General features: G+C 59.6%; 1 protein-coding gene and 1 long non-coding RNA gene across 2 annotated transcripts in view; one reads left to right on the top strand and one right to left on the bottom strand.

Moving 5' to 3' along the window:
- KDM4B (lysine demethylase 4B) overlaps positions 1-17,610 on the top strand; it is a 137,992-nt gene that overhangs the window by 44,364 nt on the left and 76,018 nt on the right. The window contains 4 exon segments of the mRNA XM_072787714.1: positions 5,133-5,298; positions 10,598-10,773; positions 11,568-11,682; positions 15,975-16,168. Of these exon segments, the coding sequence (XP_072643815.1) occupies positions 5,158-5,298; positions 10,598-10,773; positions 11,568-11,682; positions 15,975-16,168 (626 nt within the window). The 5' untranslated portion in view covers positions 5,133-5,157.
- LOC140611033 (uncharacterized) lies at positions 14,584-16,698 on the bottom strand. The gene is made up of 2 exons (XR_012012421.1): positions 16,414-16,698; positions 14,584-15,340 (listed from the first exon to the last, which is right to left on the bottom strand). It is a non-coding gene; the product is annotated as an uncharacterized lncRNA (long non-coding RNA).

The following is a 17,610-nucleotide window of genomic DNA, read 5'->3' as shown; positions in this document are numbered from 1 at the left end:
CCCAACCCCCGTGCCCCAGGGCGGGCAGGTGGAGGAGGATCCCCAGCACCCGTGTCCCAGGGCGGGCAGGTAGAGGAGGATCCCCAGCACCCGTGCCCCAGGGCGGGCAGGTAGAGGAGGATCCCCAGCACCCGTACCCCAGGGCAGGCGGGTGGAGGAGGATCCCCAACCCCCGTGCCCCAGGGCGGGCAGGTAGAGGAGGATCCCCAGCACCCGTACCCCAGGGCAGGCGGGTGGAGGAGGATCCCCAACCCCCGTGCCCCAGGGCGGGCAGGTGGAGGAGGATCCCCAGCACCCGTGTCCCAGGGCGGGCAGGTAGAGGAGGATCCCCAGCACCCATACCCCAGGGCAGGCGGGTGGAGGAGGATCCCCAGGACCCGTAACCCAGGGCAGGCGGGTGGAGGAGGATCCCCAGCACCCGTACCCTAGGGCAGGCAGGTAGAGGAGGATCCCCAACCCCCGTGCCCCAGGGCAGGTGGGTGGGCTGCTCGAGGCCCTGTGCCGGGTCTGCAAGGGCTGTGCAGGGAGTGACGCCTGCCAGCTTTGTGCCTTCGAGGCTGATGAGCGTGGGGAATTTTGTGTTGTTTTGTGGAATGGAAACAAATCCAGCTGGTTGAAGGTGAAATCCCGTCCTTGCTCCCCCAGCAGCGCACCTTTCTCACCAGAGGGATGGTCCTCCCCTTCCCGGCACAGGAGACGGAGAGAATGGGGTCTCCAGGAGAGGGTGTGTATGGCCGCAGTTCAGGGGGCCAGTGGGGTGGGGTGCAAGCCCCAGTGGGAGCCCACATGGGAGGGGCCCGGTGCGCAGCGAGCCCTCACGTCTGCCGCACTCACTTTTGCCATATTCACACACATGCACGTGTTCCAACAAAGCATCACAAAGTGCATCACAGGCCTCTCGGCCGCGCCCCTAAGGGACACAGCGGCATCCTAAACATGCACCACCGTTTCCTGGTGTCACCTGACATCCGCCCTGTTCAGATCTCCCCACTTGTCCCCACATGTCTCCACGAAGCCTGTGCTGCTTCCGCGCATAGGGCGCTGATGTCTCTGGGCGTGTTGTACTGGAGCAGAGCCTGCTCTCGTGTCTCCGGGGGCAGAACTTTCTTCCCCTTTCCTTCTTGCCGCCCTCCACCCACCTCTCTCTCTCTCTGCAGGGGGTGGTGATGGTAGCAGCCTCACTGAGCTAGATTCACACCTACGCTTTGCCCACCTAGCACCTCCGGTTCCATGGTCTCTAGTGCATTCCCAGAGTCATGTGGCTCTCACCACAGTCAGGTTCAGAACATTTCCATCGCCCCATAAGGAAACCCCAGTCCTCGGCCTGGGCTACACTGCTCTGAGGCCTTCTGTGTCTGGTTCCCTCCCCAAGTGTCGTGGGCTCCTCAGGGTCCATCCCCAGGGCAGCGCGTGTGGCCACCTCGCTCCTGTTGGAGGCCGAGGGACGCTCCTGTGTGTGGATGGACACACTGTGTGCATCTGATCATCTATGGACACTTGGGTTGTTTCCACCTTTTTGGCCACGTGGGTAATGCTGCTGTGAACACAGATACGTGTTTTCATTCCTCTCGGGGATATTTCTGCGAGTGGAAGTGCTGGGTCATCTGGTAATTTTATGTGTAACTTTTTTTTTTTTTTAAGATTTCATTTATTTATTCATGAGACAGAGAGAGAGGGAGGCAGAGACACAGGCAGAGGGAGAAGCAGCCTCCCTGCAGGGAGCCCAACGCGGGACTCGATCCTGGGTCTCCAGGATCACGCCCTGGGCTGAAAGGCAGGCGCCAAACCGCTGAGCCACCCGGGCTGCCCACTATGTGTAACTTTTTAAGGAACCCCCAGACCCTTTCCCTCAGCAGCCGCCTCACTTTCCATCCCCCCGTCTCCCCCCGGGGTGTCAGGGTTCTAATTTCTCCACATCCTCACCAACACTGGTTGCTGTCTTTGATTACGGCCGTCCTGGTGGGTGAAGCGTCTCTCATCATGGCTCTGGTTTGCGTGTCCCTGATGGCTCATTGTTCCATGTGCTTATTGGCCGTCTGTGTATTTTCTTTGGAGAAATGTCTGTTTAGTCCTTTGCCCACTTTTTAACTGGGATGTTTATCTTTGTATTATTACATTGTGAGTGTGCCCGCTTTTTGGCACAGCACAGACCTGTGAAGAGCACCCTGGTCTTTCTGGGCTGGCCTGCACATTCCCTTGGCGGGGGAGGGGGGTCTTGCTTGGTCCTCTGCCCCCACCGTGTTGCCAGTAAACTGGGAGGTTGGCCCAGAGCTGCTGTTCGGTGAGATTCCTTTTTCATTTCTTAAGTATGTACACATATGATTTTTATTTGCCTTCCTTCAAAAGACGTGTCAAGGGTATGGAGTGTTGGGATTATAAACCATTTTAATTTTCTTCTTTATATTTACCTACTCAAAACCTTCATTTCAAAGGCACAAATAAGACAGGAAAAATCATACATAATCCACTGCCGAGCTGAATCTAGATGATGCTGGTGGTTGGAGTAGAAAAAGCGTGTCTGGCCGGCCGCGCGTGTGCAAAAAACCCACCTGCTGTCTTATCATCTGCTTTTCCCACCTCCTAGATGAAAGCTCATCTCTGCATCGTGAGTTTTGATGTGTGAGGGAGCTCGTGTGGGCAGGACCCTGGGCTGTCCCGGCTCTGCCTGGGACAAGCTGGTCCTGGGGAGCTGGCGGGCGTACAACATAATGCGACCTCTCACCATTGTTCCTGGGCGGCGGACAGGCCAGAGGCGGCCCCCCCTCGGAGCAACGCAGCCTGTCTTGAGGCGCTCCGAGGAGCCGCGCCCTCCCCCATAGGCTACCGCGAGCTAGCCTGGGAGGAGAAGCAGCCAGCCGGCCAGGACCAGCCAAGTCAAGGATGGGAGCTGCTGGGCGGGGGACCAGGCTCTGCCACCTACCTGTGTGTGGCCTGGGCACACGATTTCCCCCGTAGCCTGAGCGAGCTACGCACAACGAGCTTATTACCACATGGAATGGACAAGTCACCGCATCAGTCACATCCAACAGGGCTGGGGACTGTTGAGTGCTGATGTGCCCGTGGCCACCCAGCCTGGGCACTGTCCACGGCAGGCTGAGGGCTTAGGACCAGGGGCAGCCCGTCCCTGCTTGGGGTGGGCCACCCACTGCCTCACCAGGTCCCCTTATTAACTCCCAGTCTTAGGACCAGAGGCCACCCCCAGGGTGATCATGTCCAGCCACAGACGGGGTTGCTCATCCACAAAGGATCGGTGGTCAGTGGGATCCATCCCCCCAGGGCTCACTACACTGTGCGGTGGGTATGGAAAATTCTGGGCGGGGGGTGGGAGCAGGGCGGTGGGAGGCTGGTGGGGGTGGCGGGGTGTGGGGGGCTAGCAGGAGTGTAGGCTGGCCTGTAGGCTGAGGGCGGAGGAAGGCCGATGAACCCCAACTGCGGCTTGTCCTCCCCAAGTTGGAGCTGGTATCTCATGTCTCATCTGAGGTCCCTGCCTGGGGAAGTCACCCTGCCCTTTGACGGCTCCCTCCACAACTGACAGCCCAGCTCAGTCTGCGCTAAAGCTAACATTGCAGGAGAGTGAGAGTCAAGGCCATCCCCCCGCCCTGGCCATGAGCTCCCCAGGACAGACCCCCAGTGTCCTGTTGCCAGCCACAGAGCCAATAAGTGAGTCCCATGTGGTGGCATCTGGGCTGGAGGGGAGAGGGCAGGTGGGTTGGGGGCTTGGGTGGGGATGCGGGTCCTGGGGCCTGGCTGCAGGGGGCTGGGTTGGGATGGCGTGGTGGTCACTCCCAGGGGCTGGTCTGGCCTCCGCTGGGGCAGCCTCCGGGTGGGCAGCCTGGCTGTGGCCCGGCTCCTGTGGTGCCTGCTGCTTTGGAGGGAGGTTCGTGACAACCCCCTTCCCTTTATGAAGCTGTGTTTTCCTTCGGGTTCCCTGTGATCCACCCGGAGCTGCTGTCACACACTGTCACGGGCCTTTGTGTCCTGCCATGCACACTCCGGCTTTGTGGCTACCCTTCAAGGAGAAGCCTTGGGACTGCTGTGCACACGGGGCAGAGGGCCACGGTGGGGTCCCAGCCCAGGACAGTGAGGACTCCCCGTGTCAGGACCCACAGGGGCCCTTGCCGGCGGGCAGTCTGCCATCAGCGCATGGCCTTGGCGCTGTCCCCCTGGTTCCTGCTCCGCCACCCCAGGTGGGGATGGGGTGCTGAGGGCAGGGCCTGGCAGGGGTACCTGGAGCTCCCAGAACCTGCCCGGCAGACAGTGCCGGCCTTAGCGCGATTCCTGGGCTCCTGCTGCCCTCTAGCGCCCGCCCGGGGGAGTGCCTCCGGGGAGGCTGCGGCGTGTGGGGGACCCGAAGCCCCCCGTCCAGGACGGTGGACTGCCTGCCCCCCTTTGCCCAGCTTTCTTGACGGCTGCTTGTCTTCCAGGTTGTCAGGTCTGTATGCACTTGGGTTCTGACCTTTTCCAAATTGTGGAGGAGTCTGGCCATCTTCAGTTTTGGAGAATTTAGTCTGACCATAGGGACACTGCCCCGGAGTCGGTCCCCAAGTCCCTCCTTGCTTGGGGTGGGCCACCGACTGCCTCACCGGGTCCCCTTATTAACTCCCGGAACAGGAGGGGGCCGCTCCAGCGTTCAGCTGTGTCTGGGCTCCGCCGGCAGCTGCCAGGCCAGGGCCCGGGGCAGGGTTCCCCTGCTGCTGGGGGGACCGCACCGCGCAAGACGCCCTCACACGCAGCCTCACTCACCTTCGGAAGGCGGCCACGGGCTGCTGTCGGTGTGGGTATCCGGCTCCGAAGTAGACGCGTCGGGTAGAAGCTGATGCCGGCGAACCTAGATAAAAAGGCCCCGATAAGGAAAGCTTTTATTTCTCAGGGCCCCTGGTTTGAAATTAGTGCTCCGGCTTCCAGTATTGCGTTGGCTCGGAGAACTAGGGCGCCTCTGTTTTTAATTAGTTGCAGTCATTTCGGTTTTTTGTGCCAGTGGGGAGAGATGGAGTCTGCTCCCAGGCTCCTCTCCGGCCCCAGCTTCACTGCGCGGCCCCCTGCCTTTGTCTTGCCGAGGCCCGGGTATTTTTAGCGTGTCCGGGACGGTGGCGACACTGACGCGCTCACGCTCTCTTGTCCTCCCCTCGCAGGTGTGACAGCCTCTCCGCGGCAGCCATGGGGTCTGAGGATCATGGGGCTCAGAACCCGAGCTGTAAAATCATGACGTTTCGCCCAACCATGGAGGAATTTAAGGACTTCAACAAATACGTGGCCTACATCGAGTCCCAGGGAGCCCACCGGGCGGGCCTGGCCAAGGTGGGTGATGCCCTGGGCCCAGCGCCGCTTTCCACCGGCTCGGCCCCCTTGGGCCCCGGGACCCCCGGCCTGGCGTGACAGTGTCTGAAGGGGGGCCCACGACTGTGTCCATGGAGCTGCTCTGATGTCATTGACATCACATGTTACGGAGTTCTTCCCGTGTGCCGCGCTCTGTCGTAGGCCTGGTGTGCAGGAATGAGCCGATGGCTGGGGCCAGGCCCTGGGGGCACAGGTGCCTAGGGCATCGTGGCAGCGGGAGGGTGTTGGGAGTGGGGGGGAAGGCTTCCGGGGAAACGGGTCACTGTGAACTGGGTCTCCTTCCGTGGCATGTCACTTCTGTGCACGGACGTGTGTGCGCGTGGTGACAGCAAACAGACAAGCACAGCCTGTGTTGCTTTTACTATAAACGGGAAGCTGCGCGAGGGCCCTGGTCGCCCGATTGTTTGGAAGGCTGGTTACCTGCTTGTCCTGAGTTCTCGTGGCTGCCTGTGTGCCCGTCTTGTTACCTAAGGTGCCTGGTTCTCTGTTCTTTCTTTTTTTTTTTTAAAGATTTTATTTATTTATTCACTAGAGACACTCAGAGAGAGGCAGAGACACAGGTAGAGGGAGAAGGAGGCTCCCCGTGGGGAACCCGACGTGGGACTCCATCCTGGGTCTCTAGGATCGCGCCCTGGGCTGAAGGCGGCGCTAAACTGCTGGGCCACTGGGGCTGCCCAGTTCTCTGTTCTTTAAACTGAGGGGTCGCTGAACTTTTTCCACCAAGAGCTGGATAGTAAGGGTTTTTGGCTCTGCGGACAGGGTGGTCTCTGTCCCACCACTCAGCTCTGTCACCCGCGACACCCTTGAGCCAGTCAGTGGGCATGGCCGCGTGCCAGTACACACGCTGAACTGTGCGTTTCCTGGGACTCTCACTGGTCCCAAAACATTCTTCTTTTGTTATTTTTTCCCTAACCATATTTGAAAATGAAAAAAAAAAAAACAACACAACACCCCACATTCTTGGCTCGAGGGCTGCACAAAAGCAGGCTGCGGGCGGGACTTGGCCCCGGGCTGAGTTTGCTGCCACCTGGTGGTGGTGGGGAGGGGCATGGCCTGCCTTCCTGCCCCTACCTGGTGTGGGGGGTTTTGTTAGGAGCATCAGAGGCCCTGGCTGTCCCTGCACGGGCTGTGGTCATGCCTGTGAACTCACCCTAAGGACACTTGGCGGGCAGGCCGCTTGCTGCCTCTGCTTCCCGCCGCTCCCTCCTGGTTTTGTTCACGCACACGCGCTGGCACGGACACAGCGTCCTGCTCTGCGGACAGTCGGGAACCAGAGCCCCCATCGTCCTGTTAGCTTTGCTGCTTCCTTTATTTATTTTTAAAGATTTTATTTATTTATTTCAGGGAGAGTGTGCGCGTGTGTGCGCTTGCACGAGTGGCAGGAGATCCAGAGGGAGAGGCACAGGGAGAAGCAGACTTTCCACTGAGCAGAGGGCCTGATGTGAGGCTCAATCCCAGGACCCCGGGGTCACGCCCTAAGCTCAACCTCTGAGCCCCCAGGCGTCCCTGCTTCTCCCTTTAAACTCCTTCAGCTGGGGGATGCCCGGGTGGCTCAGCAGTTGGGCATCTGCCTTTGGTCCAGGGTCTGATCCTGGAGACCTGGGATTGAGTCCCACGTCGGGCTCCCTGCATGGAGCCTGCTGTCCCTCTGCCTGTGTCTCTGCCTCTCTCATGAGTAAATAAATATAATCTTTAAACAAACAACAAAAAAAAACCCTCTGAGTTTTCTGTCTGGCTGGCTGACGAGCCTGCGTCCATTGTTGGGGGACAGTTTCCTGCCTGTTCCGACCCATCAAGGGTCCCTGCTGTGGGGGGTCCCCGGTGCTCTGAGGGGTGGAGGGGGGGGCCTCCTCTGCCGTGTCTCATGTCGTTGGCCTGCTTCTGCTTTGCCTGGGACGCAGCCGCCCTTCTGTTTCTGGTTCGGGTTGTCCCTGGTGCTGGGAGGTGTCGCGAGGTGCTGTCCTGCTCGGCTCTGACTGGGGTGGCCTGAGGCCTCGTAGCTCTCATCCCCCTCCGGCCCTTCTTTATCACTGTCTGAGGCTCCACTCTCCTGGCTGGCCCCCGGCCCTGGCTGGTTCTGGAGCTTTCTGTTTGCGGTGCTGTGGTGGCCGCGGGCTCCATGTCCACGCGAGCCGGTCCCCCAGGCCTCTGCCTGCCTCTGCTCCTCCCGGCTCGTCTCCTCCTCGGCCTCTGTGCTTCTCCATTGAGCCCCAGCGTTCCTGCTCGGAGCTCTCACACCAGTGGAGTCATTTTTTGCTGATTTATTTGGATCGAAGGAAACTGGGCTGGACGTTTCCTGAGGCAGGAGTTTCCTGGGTCTGTTTTTCCTCTGCCTTTTGTTCTATGTGCTCCTTTTCAGCTTTTTTTTTTTTCTAAAGATTTTGTTTTATTTTTTATATTTTGTTTATTTATTTGAGATACAGAGTGAGCGAGAGAGAGCATGAGCACGGTGGGGCAGGGAGAGGGAGAGGGAGATGGAGACTCCCCCTGAGCGGGGAGCCCGATGTGGGGCTCCATCCCAGGCCCCCGGGATCATGACCTGGGCCAAAGACAGATGCTTCACTGGCTGAGCCACCCACACGCCCTCCTTTTCAGCTTCTTAAGTGGGATTTTGTTTGCTGCTTTCTGTGACTGGTGGTCTCCTGTGTGTGCGGGGAGGGAGGGGCAGCATGGGGCGGGCACGGGTTCAGTCGCACCTGCACCTCTGCACAGGCTCATAGATGTTGGCGATTGCAGAGTCCCAGCGACCACGCGTGCACACTCGTCCCTTCTCACACCTGGCAGGGCCCGCGTGCTGGGACCTCAGGTCCCTGGGCAGCCTCCCTGCTGCTCCGAGGGGACAGGCGGGGCTTGGGAAGCACCGAATGGGGCCTTGGCCACCCCTGCTCCTCTCAGGGCTGCCGGCCTGTTTGGAGAAGGGATACGGTGTCCTGCTGGCTTGAGCCAGCTCTGCAGAGCCAGCCCCTCACCCTGGTCTCACCGGTCTTGACCGCCCTTCTTTGTGTGTCGAGTGCGAGGTGGTAGGGCTAGTTTCATCAGAGCTGTATTCCTCACCCCCCACCAAAGCTCTGTAGGGCCCAGTGGAATTGGGTGCGGATGGCTATTCAGGTCCAGCACGCTGATTTTCCCAAGGGTTTGGGGTCCTAGACCCGCTGGAAGTGGCTCTCCATCCCGTGCCTTTTTCAGAACCTGCTTAGGGCATGCCGGAAGCTTCCTTCCTTGGTTGTCAGAGGTCTTTGTGCAGTGGGGCCCGCGAGGGATGGGATAGGTGAGCAGAGGAGCCGAAGGCTCTCAGGAGGGAGCCGAAAATTTGGGAGTGATGTGTTTGGTTCATTTCACAGCCGTGGTTTCTGGACGGGCTTCCTCTGATGGGACTGGCTGGGTGAGCTCCCCTGCCCCCCTGGCGAACACAGATGGGGGCAGATCCAGAGTCCTTTTCCCGCAGGAGGAAGGGTGGGCTTCTCTGTAAAGAGGAGGTGCCGCCCACGTGGTGAGAGAGCCCTTCGGCCCACAACCCTCTCCCCTGTGAGAGCGGCTCCCAAGCTGGAGCCACAGGCCCTTTGCCTTTATATTTTTTTGCATTTTGGGTTTCGAGTGTGTTAGTCACTGGACTCTTCACATTTCTCACTTGAAATCTAAGAAAACCGCCAACTGACAGGGTGGCCCCAGCACCCCGTTGTCAGGAGGCCTCGTAGCACCCGTGGGGACCCCAAGTTGCTTATTGCAGCTGTGGGCGCAGAGTAGGGAGAGGGGATGGCCCCGGAAAGAGCGTTGACTGAGCAGCCGTGTCCCCATTTAACTAAAATCAGGGTTCCCAGCCTGGGCACTGCTGACAGTGAGGCGGCTGTTCCCATCGGGCATCCTGGGCACCGGGGGGCCCGCGCAGCGTCCCTGGCCCCACCCACTCGGTGCCAGGAGCCCCCATTCGTGACAGCCACAGCTGTCTCCAGACATCGCCCAGTGTCCTCTGGGGGCAGGATCACCCCGGGTGGGAGCCCTGACTTCCTCCTGTTGCCGTTGCTATCTGGTTATCTCTGTCAGTAAATCCAGGAGTGCTGCTGGTGGAGGCAGCACCTTTCTGTTTGGTAACTGACAACCAGAGACTGTTTTCGTTGCCAAGCAAAACACATTCTTGCCCCGATGGGTAGAGGGGAATCCTGGGGATGGTAAATGAATTTTAGCCATTCTGGAAGCCGCCCACAAACTCGGGCATCGGGGTGGTGTCTTCCCTCATTGACCCTGAGCTGGGTGAGGTCTTGGCCTCCCCTGTCTTGGATGACATGTTGAAGACAGGCTGGTTCAGTGCCCCTTTCCAAAGCTGTGGAGTGGCCTCCGGGCGCCCTGGCGGGAGATCTGGTGTTTGCAGACACCTGCTGGGGACTGGTAGAGCTCAGCCCGTGGGGGTCCCCAGGGCTGTCACAGAAGCCAGCCTGGCACCTGGGAGGCCCCGGCCATGCCCAGCAGAGGAGGGGAAGCAGGAGGGCCAGAGGCCTGTTGGTAAGCTGGGCACAGACCCAGTCCCCCCACCCCCACCCCCCGCCTCGCCGCCTGCAGGCCCTCCAGGTGCTCTCCTGGTGAGGGGCGGGGGGGGGGGGTGGTCGCCAGAGGTGGCCTTCTCAGGTCTTGTCCCCTCGGCTTTGTGGCATCCTTACTCTCCTGCCTCTGGTGCTGCACCAGCCCTTCTCTGTCTTTGCACCTAGGACTTGTGCCCTGCCTGCTGTTTCCTTGCCCCTTACGGAGTCTTGGCATCTGCTCACTCCCACGGCGGCAGCCCCTCACGGGTCTCTGTTTTCTGGTGCTCCCCACCCTGCCCCCAGCACCCAGGGCTGTGCTTGGCCCTGGTGGGTGTCTCGGCCCCCAGCCTGGCCCGGGTGGTCTCGAACCAGGCTCATAGCACTGTCTTCTGTGGTGGGGGGTGCAGCAGCAGAGTACCTGCCCAAGCAAGAGAGTGGGAGCCCCGTGCAGCCCACCTGTTTACTCACCTCGTGATCACGCACGTGTGCATGGGGGCTGGCCCCTGGGTTCCGGGGGGGACCGCTCCCAGCTTTCTGAGCCCACGCTGAGCTCAGAGGGCCCGACGGGGGGCAGTGCCTGTGGCCCCGCATGGGTCACCTGGGAGTTTGAGAAAGTGTGCCCTGGTGGCTCCTGGTGTTCTGCGGTGTGGGGCCCGGACACAGTCCTAGGAAGCTACTGCCCGTCTCCTGGGGGAGGACGGCGTGTCCCGTATGGGGGCGCCGCTGACTCCCCTCTCATCTCGCAGATCATCCCCCCAAAGGAGTGGAAGCCCAGGCAGACGTACGATGACATCGACGACGTGGTCATCCCGGCCCCCATCCAGCAGGTGGTGACGGGCCAGTCAGGCCTCTTCACACAGTACAACATCCAGAAGAAGGCCATGACGGTCGGGGAGTACCGCCGCCTGGCCAACAGTGAGAAGTATGTGGCTGGGAGTGAGGCGGGGGGTGGGGGGCCCCCGAAGCCCGTCTCTGGGGTGGAAGCACACCTTGAGGGCCTCCCTGCCCCCGAAGCGGCGCCCTCGGCCGCGGCTCCTGGCCCTGGGACGCAGTGGGCACTTACCCTTGTCTCCCGTCCCTGGAGTACTTCCTGGCAGCCTCCTGTGACATCTCAGGCCCCATGGCACCTCCTTGGGGAAGGGCTCCCTGACACGTGTCCTCAGGTGACGTCCCTCGGTTCAGTGCCCCGTACACATGGGCACACTCACGCACATTCCCTTGCACGCCAGTGCATTTGTGAGCATGCATGGCACACGCACTCGGGCTCACTTGGGCACACACCTCTGCCGTTCATTCCTTGTTCCGTGTTACCCCACGCGTCCCTCACTTGCCGAAATTTGTGCCTTTCCGGCCGTCCCTTCACACTCAAGCATAAGCATCCCACCAGGCCGGGGTGTCTGCCTTCTGCCACCCCGGCCCCTGACACCTGCCCGGCCTCTGGTGAGTGCTGTAGAGCAGAGGGACGTCCTGCTGAGAACCCTCGGAACCTGCGTCCCTCCCCTGCTCCTGCTGTCCCTGGGGTGTGTTCTGACTTGGGTGCCCCAGGCCCTGGTGGCCGGCAAGATGGGATGAGTGGGTGTGCTTCCAGGGGGCCTCCTGCCCATCCCGCACCTCCTCAGTCCCAAGTAAACGCTCTCCCAGTGTTCCTCTGTTCTCCGGGCTGTGCCCCAAGGTGGGGACAGAGCGGCCACGTTCACTGTGCTGTTCATTCGCCAGGTACTGTACCCCACGGCACCAGGACTTCGATGACCTGGAACGCAAGTATTGGAAGAACCTCACCTTCGTGTCTCCCATCTATGGGGCTGACATCAGCGGCTCTCTGTATGATGATGTGAGTACCTGGGGCCCCGAGAGGTTCTGTGGGGAGTGAGGGATGCCGTTGCCTGGGAAACGGTGGAGGGAAAGGTTTGCGAAGGGGACTTGATCTTGAACAGGGATGGTGCAGTGCCGTGGGCTCTGGTACAACCACGTGCCGAGTCCCAGGGTAAAGAAAGGAGGACTCTGCGTGTGTTTTTGATTTGCAGAATCCTATTTTATTTTGTTTTGTTTTGTTTTATTTTATTATTTTATTATTATTTTATTATTTTATTTTTATTTGAGAGACTGAGATAGCTACAGCAAGCATGAGTGGGGAGGAGAGGGAGAAGCAGGCTCCTCGCTGAGCAGAGCTTCCCCACACAGACTCGATCTTATGACCTGAGCCAAAGGCAGACACTTAATCGACTGAGCCACCCAGGCACCCCAATTCACAGAATCTTTCCTACGAAACTGTCCACCCCTCCCACCCTGATCTGAGCTCAGGTAGCCTGCAGGTGACCTAAGCCCCATCACAGAGCGGTCTTCGAATATGACGCTGACATCGAGCATTTCTTCCCTTCTCCCAGGGGCCTCCTCATCCACAATCTAGTGCTTTTCCTCTCCAATTCCTATCACTCTGTCTTTAGGGAACCCCGATGCCCTGAGCTCTAGCCCCTTTGCTGGGCTGGGAGGGTCCTGGGGGTACTGGGGGCAACGGAGGGGGCCCCTGCTCGCTCCTCAGCCCTGAGGCCTCATGCTGGCCTTGGCTGGTCCAGGGGTGTAGACCAGACACTGGTGGAGACGTAGCGTGGAGGCCCCACAGACATGCTGCTGTTCAGCGGATGGAGGTTTGAGTGGGATCCATGCTTTTTAGGGGATGGTTAATTACTATATGGGGCCCCCGGTAACCCTGGGATGGATCTGTGAAGATGGGTTGATTTCTGAGCTCTTCAGCCTGACTCTCTCCTATGCGTGTTGTGCTCTGGGCTCTCTCTGGGCAGCCCCTCAGCTGCTATCTCTGCTCCCTGCCCTGAACCGTCACCCTGCAGGTCATCTCTTGCTGGAATACTCTATGCACTCAGCCCTGCTCCTTGTGAGAGCAGCTGGGGGTGCCTCCTGAGTGCTGGGCTTGGGTGGGTGGTAAACCCCCGCCCCCAGAAGGGTCAGGAGCCTCCTGCACCCATTAGGACAGGCAGTGACTTGTGTTTCCTGAAAGGTGTTGGAAAGGTATGACTATTGCATGGGTCTCAGCAGTTTGCCCAGCTGGGGGAGCCCGTCTGCTCTGCAGCCCGCTGGCCTTGCAGCTAGAGGGTCCTGGCTCCTGCTGTGGGCAGGTTTGTTCCGCTGAGGGGGGTGCATCAGGCTCAGAGGGAGCTCGCCCCCAAGAACCCAGCAGGTCAGAGATGAAGCTTACTCCTGGCCCTGCCTCCTTCCTGGACCTCAGTTTCTCCATCCATGCGAAGGGGTACAGCAGGTGTGTGGCTGTCCTCCAGGAAGGGCGTCCTGGACGAGGAAGGTTCGGCTTCTCCCTGAGCTCATCCACGTGGCCTTGATCCCAGAGCAGTGGCCAGGCCTCCTCCTCCTGAGAGCAGAGCTGCATGCACCCCCTGCATGTGGCAAGGGCAGGAGGACGGGGTCCCAGAGGCCCTGTGGGCACACACACACATTTAACAGGAGGGGGAGCCCCATCTCCCAGGCTGCCCCTGACACGCCTCAGCTGGGGTGCAGCTCACCCATCACTGGGCCTCAGACTTTCCAGGACTGTGAGTAGTTACCCCATTTATGGTTATAGGAGCATTTGGCAGCACGAGGTGCTTGCCTTTGTGCCAGACTCAAGGCGCAGACTGCATGGGGGATCGGGGGGCTGTGTCCTTGGGCTTTGTGGGGTCCGTCTGGGTCCATCCACGTGGGGGGAGGCTGCTGGTCCTATGTGCAGCCTCCAGACGCCAGCGCTGCCTCTGCTCCCCATTTCTTTGCTAGCTTCGAGGCCTCCTGGCCCCACAAGAGGGACCTGGCTTCCCAAGCCCCCTTTGAGCCCCCTCCCCATGCAGGCCGCCGTGTGTACTCCCCCTCCTGCTCTCTGAGAGCACTGTGGGAGTGTTACTCTTGATGTTTGTGACATTCTGTCCTCCTCCTGTCTTCAGGTGGGGACCGTGGAGCTCAGTGGCTGGGAGCCTTGTCCCCGTCCCCATCCCACTCTCCGTGTCCAGTCCGGGCCCTCTGTGCTCCTGACCACAGTTGGGACGAAGCTTGGTGCTCGTGGGCCAGTGCTGGCCAGCCCGTGCCAGCCCACGGCCCGTCTGCTTCCTGGACTCTGAATCATGACTTCTAGGAAGCGAATCCAACCTGACAGCTGACGGGTTGGAAGAGCTAAAGTTCTTGTGTTGTGTTTGAGATGAGTGTGAAGTCACGTGCCTGTTTGTCAAATGAGCTGTTCTTTTCCATGGAGTTCTACAGAGTTAGCACTAGTGGGGCTTGTTGGCTCGTTTGTCCATTGTCTGACTTACTGTGCCTTTTTGAAAGAAAGCATTATTGGGACCACACATTTCCCCCACGTAAAGCATACAATTCAGTGGTTTCTACTGAATTTCACTGAGCTGTGCAGCCATCACCACAACCAATTCCAGAACATTCCATGAGCCCCAAAAGGAGTCCCATCCCCATCAGCAGTCATTCCCTGTCCCCTTGGCGGCCCCCGCAAGCCCCCTTCCCATCTGTGGAGAAGCCCGTCCTGGACGTGTCACACGTGTGGAATCACACACCATGGGGCCTCCTGTGTCTGGTTCCCTCCTTGAGCATCGTGGGCTCAAGATCTGTCCTGGTGCAGTGCATGTTGGCCCCTTGCTCTTATTCACGCCCAGTGACGTGCCCACGCATGGGGGGCACATTGCATTATCCGTTCACTTGGATTGTTTCCACTTTTTGGCCATGAACGTTTACCTTGAGGACCTGCCTGTGCTTTCCCACGGAGGTCGCCCTGTTTCCCGTCCCCAGCAGAGAGTGTCCCAGGGCCCGGTTTCCTCCCCATCCTCATGGATACCTGTGGCCTTTTAGCCCCTGCCTGTTGTCATAGCAGGTGTGAAGTGATGTGGCACTGGGGTTTTGATAGGTTTCCTGCTGGTTAATGATGTTGAGCATCTTTTCACGTGCTTGTGATCCGGGTACATCTTGTTGTGGAGAAACATCCATTTAGACTCTTTCCCAATTTTTTAATTGGGTTATTTGTTTTCTTGTTGTGTGTGTGTGTGTGTGTGTGTGTGTTTTAAGATTTTATTTATTCATGAGAGGCAGAGAGAGACAGAGAAAGAAAGAGGCAGAGACACAGCAGAGGGAGAAGCAGGCTCTATGCAGTCCCCAACGTGGGACTCGATCCCAGGTCTCCAGGATCAGGCCCTGGGCTGAAGGCGGCGCTAAACCGCTGAGCCACCCGGGCTGCCCTCCTGTTGTGGTTACAAGAGATCTTCAGAGAGGAGACAAGTCTCTTACTTGGTAGGTGACCGTGTGTATTTTCTCCGGTGCCATGAATTCTCTCCTTCGCTTTCTTGATGCTGTTTTTTTTAAAGCACAGGAGTTTTGACTTAGATGAAATCCAATTTATCTGTTTTTGTGTTCCTTGGTTGATTGTGACTTGTGCTTGTGTCCGGGCTTCTGCTAGGGCTTGCCTTGCCAGGACCAACCGCTGGTTCAGGGACCTGTGACATGGAGGGTACAAGTGGGAGGTGGGGCTGCGTGGGCTTGGGACGGAGAGACTGCTGATGCTCACTAAGCATCTCGGCAGGCTGGGAGGGTTCTCCAGGGGCCAGAAAGTGATTGGTGTGTATTTTATGAGCTCTCATGACAAGATGGGACCTGTTTGTGGCATTAGGAATAGGTGAGTCGAGCGGGGGCAGGCGTTCTGGCCTCGTTTGCCTGGTTCCGAAAGCTGTCCCTGTCTCCTCTGGCAGAAGGTGCCAGAAGGGCTGTTTGGCACCTTTGCTGAGCTAGCTCCACTCCACGATTGTCTTCCTCCTTCCGTGTCATTGACTTTGAGGCACGTTAATTATTCATGACCAAACCTCAGCCTTCACAGCATGGCCTTCACTGCCTGTGATTAATGCACAGCTCAGTGTGGAATCCGGAGAAAGTCCTGCCCGACTGCCTGGCCCAGGGCGAGGAGCCGGTGTCTCAGGGTGGGTTTCAGAGGCTGGGGCCAGCAGGTTTGGGACTGACCACTAGCCCTCGGCCCTCTGTGGGGCTGCCCCCTGGCCTTCCTGTGCTCCTGCCCCTGGGGTTGGCCAGGGCCCTGGGGTGGCCGGCCGCCAACCGTGTGCTTGCGCCGCCCTGCAGGATGTGGCCCAGTGGAACATCGGGAGCCTGCGGACCATCCTGGACATGGTGGAGCGTGAGTGTGGCACCATCATTGAGGGCGTCAACACCCCCTATCTGTACTTCGGCATGTGGAAGACCACCTTCGCCTGGCACACGGAGGACATGGACCTGTACAGCATCAACTACCTGCACTTCGGGGAGCCCAAGTCCTGGTGAGCGTTCGGCCTGTGGCCAGGCCATGGGGAGGGGCTGCGGACGGGCTCATGGGGGCCAGGCAGGCCTGGGGGTGCCTTTGGGTGGCCCCTTGGGGATATGGTGGGGCCTATGGCCAAGCAGGCAATAGCTGAGGGGTGCTGGCTGCTTGAGATCTGTTGGCCTCGCCCCTGTTGGCCTCAGGGGCAGCCTCGGTTGCTGATGGAAGGATACGCATCTCCAGAAATGAGCTTCCTGCTCTCACCTGTGGGGGTGGCACCCTCAGAGTGTCGTTGTGTGGGGTCTGTCCCTGGGGCCATGGGCCCTGAACGTCCCTCGAACCTCCCCTGTTAGCAGCCTGCCCCCTGCTGGTTTGCAGGGCTTGAGTGGGCAAGTGCCTGGAAGGCCCCTCTGAGAGCAATGGATGGGCCCTGCAGGCGGGGTTGAACGTTCCGTGCGTTCCGCGTTCTGGAATCTCTGAGCTGACCACCCGCTACACACCAGCTTCTGCTGCTGGGACAGCCGGGAGCTGCCTTCTGTGCAGGCCGCCTTTGCTCTGTTTCCAGCAGAGATTTCTGAGCTGGGCCTTTACATCTCCTTGCCTCTTCCCAGCTGTCTTAGAAGGTTCTGTTACAGTAATCATTGCAGCTCAGGGGAGGCAGGAGCCCCGGGAGACTGTGGCACTCAGGAGCTCAGCCCAGGCCTTTGTGTGTTGAGATGGGGGGGCAGGGAGGCCCCCACCTAGCTGGGGACCCAGGTAGACCCTGGCTAAGGTGCCATTTACCTTGGTGTCCCAGTGGACAGCTGACCCCCACAGGCATGAGGGAAAGCCACCCCTGCTCCCTCTAAGTCTCTGGGACATCCTAGAGCCCTTTGCTGGGCGGGGGTGGGGGGGAGGGGGGAGGGGTTGGGGGGAGTGGGGGTGTGGCATTCTGAGAAGGAGGCCCCAGGTGGGAAGCCAGGTCTCCCTGAGCAGGTGGTGGCTATGTGACCACCCTTCCCTCCCCTCGGAGGTGGACGGAGTGGAGCCCCAGCCCTGTAACCTGGCAGTGGGCTCCTCCCTTGCGGGGGGTGCAGAAGCACTGGGGACGAACAGGGCAGGGGCTTTGTAGGCGTTTCCCGGGGCTGCCGTAGCAGTGACCACAGACTAGAGGCTTAACACAACACACATGTTCTCTGACGTTTCTGGAGGTCAGGAGTCTGACTCTGGTCTCACTGAGGCTAAACACAAGCCTGAACAGGGCGGGTCCCCCCAGGGCCTTTTTCCGCTTCCAGAGGCGCTGGCTCCCCAGCCTGCGGCCCCTCCTCCACGGAACCCAGGGTCACCCCCACCTCGGGGCCTTCACTTAATCCCACCTGCTAAGTCCCTTTACTATGAGGTGACATACTTAGCAGTTCTGGTGATTAAGACGTGGGTCTTTGGGGCCGTTACCCTGCTGGCCACAGGCCCTCTGACCTTTGT

Source organism: Canis lupus, chromosome 19 (assembly GCF_048164855.1).
Source record: "Canis lupus baileyi chromosome 19, mCanLup2.hap1, whole genome shotgun sequence".
Taxonomy (NCBI): domain Eukaryota; kingdom Metazoa; phylum Chordata; class Mammalia; order Carnivora; family Canidae; genus Canis; species Canis lupus.
The sequence above is the reverse complement of the archived record's forward strand: the minus strand, read 5'-3'. Positions and strand labels throughout refer to the sequence as shown.